Here is an 11,066-nt window from a genome sequence, read left to right as displayed (position 1 = left end):
ACAGAACCACAATTGGTGGAAAGCAGCAGAGAAAGGCTATAATCAGCTAAAATCCATGAAATCCATAAAATGCTGAATAGTTTAGAATAAAGACACAACACAACATACTGATATTTTTTTTATCAATCTGACACAATTTCGATCAAAAACCCTGACATACTGCATCTAAAGTCACCAGGAAGTTGTGGCCTAATGCCTAATGGTTATAGAGTCGGACTCGTAACCCAAAGGTTGCGAGTTCGAGTCTCAAGTTCAGCAGGGATTGTAGGTGGGGGGGGCAATAGGGATTTCGCCTAGGGCATCAAATTGGCTAGAAACGGCCCTGTCACAGAGACTTGCAAGTGAAAGGCGTATTATTGTGCCATCTCAAAGAGGCACACAATCACTTTCATGGACTTTTTCATTAACTGTTCCCTCCTGGTGAAATGACCTTGCCCAAATCAATCCGAGCAGCTGAGTCCTTAACCATCTTCAAGAAATGACTAAAAACACATCTATTCCACCTTTATTTGACTAACTCTAGCACTTTCTATTCTATTTTCATTCTACTTTATCTATATTTATCTTCTTTTTTTATGAAAACAAAAGCAAAAAAAACAAAACAAACACTAGCTTTCAATTTTTTTTCTATTCTATCTACTTGTTTTTCTTTGTGTGTGTGTGTGTGTGTATAATATATATATATATATATACACCTTGCTACGTGTACTGCGTTAGGCTAACCGAGACTTGTCATTTGCACTTATATATTGTTGCTCTTTTGTTAGTTTTGACTGCTTTTATTGTCCTCATTTGTAAGTCACTTTGGATAAAAGCTCTGCTAAATGACTAAATGTAAATGTAAATGAAACTAATTTACATAAAAGAAGGCATGTTTATGCTGAGTTGATTTAAATATGCGTCTAATATAGAGTTAAGCCCCGTTCACACCAAGAACGATAACTATAAAGATAACGATATTAGCGTCCACACCAGCGAACGGTATCGTCTATTTATTCTAAGCGCACATACGTCTGCCGCTTTAAATTATTGAGCTCGTTACAGCAGGATGGATTCTGATTGGCTGTCAGTGTTTTATCGTTCATCAGCTGGAAAAAAATCATTTTGAAAGTGATCACAACGATATCGTTCCTCTGTATCGTTATCGTTATAGTTGTGGTGGGAACTATGCTATTCTTTAATATTGAGAACGATTTTCGATTTATCGTTATCTTTACAGTTATCGTGCTTGGTGTGAAGGGGCCTTTAACCTGGGGTTTGGGCTATAGGGTTTTGTGCTAAAATACAACATGCAGAAGTAGAACTACTGTTTAGTGATTTCAAACTAGAATCCTTTTATCATTTTGAAATCATTTGCCTAGTTGATGTTGTTTTAGTGAAGTAGAGATAGGGTCCTACTGCTCAGTTCTGGTAGAAACTTTAGTAATCTTTAGTCTTTGGCTTCAAGGCTTTTGTATGGTAATCAAAGATGATGGTAATTCGGTGGAGTGATGCAAAAAGCAGTCCGCTTTTCCTCTCTCTAGTGCGTCTCTCTGGAAAGTTGGGCTGTCTGCTCTCTGTCATTCCTGTCTCACTTGCTTTGACTTCTTTCCCTATGTCCAACTAACAAGACAAAGAGTCATTTCAAACCACAGAGGGCTCTTAAAATATCCCCCTAGTTTAATATAATGTGACACTGTTCACGAACACATGCTTTTGAGATTTCCTCTCGCTTTTGAGTGAAAATTGGAGAAAGAGAGTATTTCCTGTCAATGGATGTGATCTGCGTTTTCAGCATTAACAAGGATTAAATGTGTGATTTAAATTCCATGAGCATCTTTAAAGGAAGGAATAAAGTAGTCGGCTTCTTACAAATCCACTATGTAAAGTCATGATTGAGCTGTTTTTGACCAGGTAAAAAGGGTGTTGTTTTACACAACCAATGGGGAATTTTAACCAAAGTATATTACAGACATTTCATGAAAACCCTAAACAGTGGCTATCCAATGTCTCCAAACAGGTGATGCGAAAAAAAAAAGTTTCTGTTATCTTTTTTGGGGGGAGTCCCATTACATGACATTTTACAGCTTAAACTAACCTTGCTAAAAAAGGTAAAATGATCTGATATTTTAAGAGACTACTCTCAATGTCTGTGTCAGGCTTGTGTTGTGTTTTGTTCCCCATGTGCTCCCTGTGTCCCAGTGTTTATGTCCATATTTGATTAGTTTCCTGTTCCTGTCCTGATTATGTTGATTTAATTCCAGGTGTTCCCCGTTTATTTCCATTGATCCCAGGTGTGTCTCGTCAGCCACTCATCTTGTCATGTGTTTAAATAGTGTTCCTTGTTTTTAGTTCCGTGTCCGGTATTGTTCAAGTCTACCTGTGCTTTGTGAGTTTTCCTTGTTTCCGTATTGAAATTAAACTTCTGATGTACTCCTTGTCTCCCTCCGTTCCTTGCTCCGTACGCCACTCAGTAGTGCAACCATGACAGTCTGCATGTGTCCAATGATATAATTTAATCTTTTATGTTCCTGCATGTTAGTCGCAGCATATGATTTGTTGGACCAAAGTAAAAAAATATGCAAAACTATTTAATATTTTATTTTCAGGGATTTCTGTCTTTTATAAGGATTCTTTCTTTATGGGTAGCTGTATTACCATGCAATAAAAAAAGAAATTAAGAACACAATCATCAAATTACAAATGTATCTGTGTGAATTACACTTGAATGTATTTGAATAAAAGACAAAACAATATAAAATATATAAACATTAATATATAGGAAGAAGTGAATGTCATGTCACTGACTCAAATTCTACTTGTCAGAATCGAACATAATTCATCCAGAACTCGGCAGCAAGATACATTTTTAATGAGCCAAAAAGAATGCACGTCACACTTCTGTTTATCAATTTGCACTGGCTACCAATAGCTGCTCGCATAAAATGCAAGGCATTAATGTTTGCCTACAAAACCACCACTGGACTGCAAACACTGGTTCTGCACCCCTTTACCTAAATTCATTACTTCCGACTTATGTGCCCTCTAGAAGCTTGCGTTCTGCAAGTGAACGTCGCTTTATTGTGCCATCCCAAAGAGGCACAAAATCATTTTCACAGACTTTTAAATTAAATGTTCCCTCCTGGTGGAATGACATGCCCAACTCAGTCCGAGCAGCTGAGTCCTTAACCATCTTTAAGAACCTGCTAAAAACACATCTCTTCCATCTTTTTTTGACCCTCTAACTCTAGCACTCTCTATTCTTAAATGAAAAAAAAAAACACTCAATAATTCATTTACTGCTTGTTTTCTTTTTTTAAAAAAACAATAAAATACTAGCTTTTCCAATCTTTTTGTATTCTGTCTATTTGTTTTCTTTTTATTTATTATACAATTAACAAAAGCAAAAAAAGGCCTCTAACACTAGCTTGCTCTATTCTTTTTCTTTTCTATTGGTTTTCTTTTTGGAGTCTGACTTTAGAAATGGCATTGAGGTGAATATTTTGCAGGCCCAGGTCTACATCCAAGCAGTTCAATGAAAACAGATACATAGTCTGCAGATCCATGTGTTAATTTAACTTTCTAGACACTCACGTTCTCTACAGTATCTATATTATTTTACCTATACCAATAAATAACCACCCTCATCGTTCCAAACTTGCATGCATTTTCCCCCTTTGCCACACACACACACACACACACACACACACACACACACACTATATATGAAGACTTTTCCATGCTCTTTTCCATGCAGTTACAATGAACAGTAACTGAAGCTGTCAAGCGTCAAAAATACAAAAGATACAAAAGAATCCTCCCCCTCTCAAAAAAAAAATATTATAAAAGTGGAACATGTGACTTTTATGCTTTATTCAAAGTCAGGGCCCAATGGTTAACAGCTCAATGGTAGGGAAGCTTACCAGTGATGAAAAATGCAACATTTGGTCTGTAATAGACCTGGAATATAGCATATGCGTTCAGACTTTTTTCTTGCAATTCAGAATTGCATGATATAAAATCACAATTGCTAGCAACAAAGTCAGAATTGCCAGATATAAACTCGCAATTCTGACAAATAAGGTCAGAAATGCCAGATATAATCTCAGATGTGTGTCTCTATATCTTGCAATTTTGACTTTACAACATGCAATTGCGTGTACTTTTCTCAGAATTGAGATATAAACTCGCAAGTGTAAAAAAGTAGGCATTTTTTCCCTCTCAGAATCGGACTTTATAACTCACAATTGTGAGTTTTTATCTCAAAATTCTTTGAAAAGAAATCAGAATTGCAAGAAAAAAAGTCAGAATTGTGAAATATAAACTTGAAATTATGAGAAATTTATGAGCTTATATCCAACAATTCTGACTTTAACAATTGTGAGTTTGTATTTTGCAGTTCTGACTTTATAACTCGCAATTGCAAGTTTATTTCTCACAATTTTGAGAAAGTCAGAATTAAAAGTTGCAATTATTTATTGATTTATTTATTTATGCTTTTTCAGCAGCGGAAATAGGCTTCCATAGCATTTGAACTATAGTGCCCTTTTCAACCCTAAAAGTTGAATAATGACTAGTGCTGTCAAACGATTAATCACATTCAAAATAAAAGCTTTTGTTTACACAATATGAGTGTGCACTCTGTATATATATATATGCATGTATATATTTAAGAAAAATATGTTGTTTATATATTAAATATATATATATATATATATATATACATGTAATTATTTCAAAATATATACTGTAAGTGTGTGTATTTATATATACATAATAAATAAACACAGTACACATACATACATTATGTAAACAAAAACCTTTATTTTGGATGCGATTAATCACGATTAATCGTTTGACAGTACTAACAATGACAGAATTCTTAGATGCAAACAAGAAGTACTTAGAGGAGTTATTTTTTTAAAGCAGGAATCATTCTCACCAGTTAGGAGCACAAGGCGGTAAGGCTCACCAGGCTTTCTCTTGTAAGGCAGGACCTCCTGATATATTGGTAAATGGATACCGGCATGTCCTTTGCCCATCTTCTGTCTCAAATGTTGACCTGTGCTGTCCTTCCGGCTCAACCGGAAACTTTTCCTCAAACCAGCTGTGGGAAAGGAGAAAACTAAATCAATTAACTTGACATCACATGTAGTTAGTTTTAGAAGAATACTTGGACTCTTTTTTATCATTTTTTTATTGATTTAAATTTACATAGGTATGTCATAATAAGTCAAGCTTGATTTGATTCTTTTTTTCCCTTACATTGAGTAATGTGTTTAGAAATTACAGCATAATTTGCTCAGAGTTCCTACCAAGTAAATATGCCAAAAATATTTGGGCAGTTGTACTTACATCTGTTTCTTATTAGACAAGTGTGTTTGTCTGGATCATTAGTGTATGTTTTAGATATCTGTCAATGTCTAGTTTTGCTTTGGAATTGGTTCTTGGAACCTGAAATCAGACATGAGGACCAAAGAAGGGTCAACAAAACTGAGAAATCAGTAGACTTGAATCCAAGAGGTAGTCAAAACTATAGTCCTGGCAAGACCTGTTGTTTGGTAAATGTGCAATGCAAGCATTGCTGAACTTAACAGTGACCAAAGAGAATCAGTAATGTGGCTGTCAGAAGAAAAGTTTAACCATGAAGAAACCCCCATCAAGCAACTGAATAGCAGTATACACCAGGGTGCAAGAGATTTCTTAAAGACTATCCATGTGAATGTGATGGAAGTTTAAGTAGCACATTACAGTGCTTGGACGGTGGTTCCCAATCCTGTTCCTGGAAGCCCCCCAGCTGTACACATTTTGGATATCTTGCTTATCTGACACACCCTTTTGAAGTTTTGGAGTTTCTGCAAACAAGATGATAAGTTATATCAGGTGTGTGTGCATTTGATTAGGGAGACATCCAAAACGTGTAAGGTTGGGAAGTGTCCTAAAAGACTGGGAGACTGACCAAATCAAGCCGCGTTACCTGCCCTGTAGCCATTATGAAGATGCTCTTCTACTCTTTCCCCTTCTGGGTGAGGAGCAGGGTGTAGACCCTGCATAGACCAAACTTTTTGAAGATGGTGGTACTTTTTGGTAACTCAAAAGCAGTGGCCATCAACTTAAGACAATATAATTTTTTTAATTTTTTTAAACCAACATCAGTTAAAGCTTGGGTATATTCTTCATCCCAACAAGAAAATCCTGCAAGTGCTATAGATGTGGAGGGGTGGATAAAATCAAAACAAGCATCAAGGTCCTCTACTCTCAATGTGCCTCTCTTTCTCAGAACAGGGTCATAAATAGCCTGTTCCTGATCAGTTGCATGGCCAAAAGATCAATGAGGGGGAGGATTAATGCTATACTGTATATGTAATATGACACCATGAACCTCAAATGAGACATTTGAAGTCCAATAAAGTGCATCCATTCATCATGAAAAGTACTCCACATGGCTCTGGGGGGCAGGGGGTTGGTTGGTGGATAAAGGCCATTTGTAGTGAATCGATGCATTTGTGTAAGAAAAATATCCATATTTAATATTTTATAAACCTTAATCTCTAGCTACTGCTAGCTGTTGTACACGCGTTCATGAGAAAGTGGCATCCAGCGGATGACGTAAGATGTCAGCTAGAGATTATGGCTTATAATAAATATGGATATTTTTCTTAAACAAAAGCATTGATTCACTTCAGAAGGCCTTTATTAAACCCCCAAAGATATTTTTTTATGATGGATTGATGCACTTTATTGGACTTCAAAGTCTCAACACCCATTCACTGCCATTATAAAGCTGGGAAGAGCCAGGACATTTTTTAATATAACTCCGATTCTATTTATCTGAAAGAAGAAAGTTATATCCACCTACAGTAGGATGGCTTGAGGGTGAGTATATTATGGGGAAATTTTAAGTTTTGGGTATCCCTTTAATATCAGAGGAAACATGTTTCTTCTCTATCAGTACAATAGTATAATAAAGAACCCAGCTACCACTATATAAACATAACTTTTAGCAGGCATACAGCGCATGGAATCCCAAAGGGCCGTATCTAAATTATCCAACTCAGCAGCACAAACTAAACATACAGGCATCAGAAATGTTATTTCCAACATATAAATCAAATGTAGTATTGTGCAGTAAACAAAAGTTCAGTGTTTGAAGGATTGTTGGTGGAAAAGATACATACATCAAACTGTTTTCAAGTAACTTTCAACACAATTTGACACCATTTATAAACAGATTTGTAAAAATGTTGGGTAATCACTGTCAAAAACGTCTGCTGCCATGCCGAGAAACAAAAACTGGAGGTCATATTATAATTGTCCAATTCATTTGCTAGCTACCAATGATAACAGTATCATAAACACATTACAGGGCACTGAGTAGCTTTTGTTGTTCATCTACACCTCTGGGAATTATGTAGCGGAGGGCCTGAACATAGGAACATAACGGTTTTGGTGAACAGACGTAAGGCATATCTCACATTGTCTGCTGCCGTATCCTCTGTACAAATACTTGTTTCATTGGTCCCACCAATATTAATCTTGCTGAATCCTTTAAATGCTTCCAGACGTTTAATGTCCTACATAGACAGCAAAATTGGGGCCTGAAGGCCAAACAGCTTCTAGATAAATAAATCAAAAAGAAGCTAGGAAGATTTGACAGAGATAATCAAACCAAGGCCTGAAGATTAATTTTATCTGGCCCACTGAACTCCCACTGGATAGGGATCTCTGGACAGTAGTTTTTCTTTCTTAGATTCTTTAAATGTATTTATTTATTTATTTAACAAATTTTTTTTACTTTTATGCAGTTCAGGATATCTAAGTAGACTTAAGTAAAAAAAATTAAATAACTAAACTAAAAACACATGTACATTTTTTTTTATTATGTAACCCAAAACTTGCTTCATGTGGTAACTAACAAAATGAATAAACAAATGTACAAATCAAGAATTAAAAAAAATACTTAAGATCTGGATGACTAAATCAACCTTATTACACTGATGGAATACAGGACTACAATTGAAAGCAGTTTCCCTCAGTTTTATGTTACTGAAAGATACAATAAGGGGGAAAAAATACAGGACAGGAAAAAAAGAACAATTTATGAAAATAAGCTATTATGAGGTTATAGGAAAGATGTTTTTATGAACACAACAATGCTGCTATAGATATACCAAAGAGAATCTTTTAGTCTGTGACACTATAATTCCATCAGCCTTCACGCTCATCTCTGTTCACAGATGACCTTGGTTACAACTAATGAACATTACTGCTTGTTTCCATCCTGTTCAAGGAAAGCTGAGCGGCTGGCAGTAAATAACCTGGATCAGTCCCGATCCTTAATGCAGCTGATGACTGGTGATGTTGGTGCTGACAGAGGCGGACTTTATCTAAAGATTAGAAACTTGGAACCTGCAGCATTTTTCGTGTCGGAAAACTGACAGAAACATAGCCACATGACCAGTTTCAGAAAATAACACAGTGCAGGATTCACCACTCCAGAAGGTTAATGGTCTTTAATTCATGGGCTACACCAAAGCAGGGCTTTCACCACATGCATGCGGTCTCGCGGAAGTCATGTTCTGACTTACTGCAAGTGATATGGGCATCTCCTAGCTCTGACATCTGTGAAATTACACTCAGTGAGTAGAACAGCCTCCTGTCTTATTATAAGTTACAGAGATGTTTGAGTTTTTGGGAGCAGTTTTGTTAGGATTGACTTGGGATCATGGTAATCCTGGTGGTCATGTTGTTTTCCAGAGTCTGTAACATGGAAGATCACTGTATTTCCTGTTGTGAGCTAAATTCGCTACACCTGTACAAATACTTGTTTGATTGGTCCCACCGATATTAATCTTGCTGAATCCCTTAAATGCTTCCAGACATTTAGTGTCCAACATAGAGAGCAAAATTGGGCCTGAAGGTCAAACAGCTTCTTTATAAATAAATCAAAAAGAAGCTAGGAAGATTTGACAGAGATAATCAAACCAAGGCCTGAAGATTAATTTTATCTGGCCCACTGAACTCCCACTGGATAGGGATCTCTGGACAGTAGTTTTTCTTTCTTAGATTCTTTAAATGTATTTATTTATTTATTTAACAAATTTTTTTTACTTTTATGCAGTTCAGGATATCTAAGTAGACTTAAGTAAAAAAAATTAAATAACTAAACTAAAAACACATGTACATTTTTTTTTATTATGTAACCCAAAACTTGCTTCATGTGGTAACTAACAAAATGAATAAACAAATGTACAAATCAAGAATTAAAAAAAATACTTAAGATCTGGATGACTAAATCAACCTTATTACACTGATGGAATACAGGACTACAATTGAAAGCAGTTTCCCTCAGTTTTATGTTACTGAAAGATACAATAAGGGGGAAAAAATACAGGACAGGAAAAAAAGAACAATTTATGAAAATAAGCTATTATGAGGTTATAGGAAAGATGTTTTTATGAACACAACAATGCTGCTATAGATATACCAAAGAGAATCTTTTAGTCTGTGACACTATAATTCCATCAGCCTTCACGCTCATCTCTGTTCACAGATGACCTTGGTTACAACTAATGAACATTACTGCTTGTTTCCATCCTGTTCAAGGAAAGCTGAGCGGCTGGCAGTAAATAACCTGGATCAGTCCCGATCCTTAATGCAGCTGATGACTGGTGATGTTGGTGCTGACAGAGGCGGACTTTATCTAAAGATTAGAAACTTGGAACCTGCAGCATTTTTCGTGTCGGAAAACTGACAGAAACATAGCCACATGACCAGTTTCAGAAAATAACACAGTGCAGGATTCACCACTCCAGAAGGTTAATGGTCTTTAATTCATGGGCTACACCAAAGCAGGGCTTTCACCACATGCATGCGGTCTCGCGGAAGTCATGTTCTGACTTACTGCAAGTGATATGGGCATCTCCTAGCTCTGACATCAGCAAAATTACACTCAGTTGGTAGAACAGCCTCTGTCTTATTATAAGTTACAGAGATGTTTGAGTTTTTGGGAGCAGTTTTGTTAGGATTGACTTGGGATCATGGTAATCCTGGTGGTCATGTTGTTTTCCAGAGTCTGTAACATGGAAGATCACTGTAGATAGAAAGGGAGCAAACGAATCAAAAAAAAAAAAAAAAAAAAAAAAAACACGGATACAAAAACAAGATACCCACTTAGACAAATCAGCACTAATAAAATCAGCTCAGATAGTTAAGTGTACCATCAAATCAAATTTGGGCCTTTTAGTCCATGTGTATTAGCTTTGAAGTCAAATAGTATTTTGCTGCAAAATGGTGTCTGGGGCTGAGATAGATAGATAGATAGATAGATAGATAGATAGATAGATAGATAGATAGATAGATAGATAGATAGATAGATAGATAGATAGATTATTATATTTCTTTCATGACAACTCTCTAATGATTTTAGCATGGTAATGGATATGACAATATTAAAGGGGTCATATGATGCAATTTAAATTTTTCCTTTCTCTTTGAACTGTTACAAGCTCTTGGTGCATAAAGAAGATCTGTAAAGTTGCAAAGACTAAAGTCTCAAATCCAAAGAGATATTCTTTATAAAAGTTAAGAGTCAACCACGCCTACCTAAAACGGCTCGTTCTAACACGCCACCACATATCTACGTCACGATGTGGGAAGATTTGCATAAGGCCGCCCAAATGTTCACGCAAAGAAAGAAGGCGTGACTTTTATTCTCTCTGTAGTATTGTTGCTGCCGCCATGTCTTGAAGGCGCTGTGTGTTTCGTTGTGAAAGCGAAACTACTTTGTTTGGCCTTCCAAAAGAGGACGATTTCTGCTTTGTCATGCCTAGAGCTGATCCGTGCTGGTCGCTGAGGAAATACATCAACTTCATACTGTGGATCGCCGGATCGGCTTTCACCGTGGACGAAGCGGAGTCATGCCCGTGGTCGTCACATGTGGTTGCCGCAAGCCCGCCGACCGCTCCTCCGTTCTCAAGCCCGCCCGCCACCGCTCACTCTAGCCCTCTGGCCGCCGCTCACTCTAGCCTGCTGTGTGTTTCGTTGTGAAAGAGAAACTACTTTGTTTGGCCTTCCAAAAGAGGACG

The 11,066-nt window shown here is 36.7% G+C and overlaps 1 protein-coding gene across 1 annotated transcript in view; it reads right to left on the bottom strand.

Moving 5' to 3' along the window:
• mpp7b (MAGUK p55 scaffold protein 7b) overlaps positions 1 to 11,066 on the bottom strand; it is a 46,668-nt gene that overhangs the window by 7,426 nt on the left and 28,176 nt on the right. Inside the window, exons 14-15 of the mRNA XM_016252237.1 lie at positions 4,922 to 5,086; positions 2,078 to 2,081 (exon numbers count right to left, since the gene is read on the bottom strand). Of these exons, the coding sequence (XP_016107723.1) occupies positions 2,078 to 2,081; positions 4,922 to 5,086 (169 nt within the window). The remainder of the gene's footprint in view (positions 1 to 2,077; positions 2,082 to 4,921; positions 5,087 to 11,066) is intronic.

The sequence above is a fragment of the Sinocyclocheilus grahami genome, unplaced genomic scaffold (assembly GCF_001515645.1).
Source record: "Sinocyclocheilus grahami isolate Dianchi unplaced genomic scaffold, SAMN03320097.WGS_v1.1 scaffold1095.1, whole genome shotgun sequence".
In the NCBI taxonomy this organism is placed as follows: Eukaryota; Metazoa; Chordata; class Actinopteri; order Cypriniformes; family Cyprinidae; genus Sinocyclocheilus; species Sinocyclocheilus grahami.
This window is presented reverse-complemented; position numbering and strand designations above follow the sequence as displayed.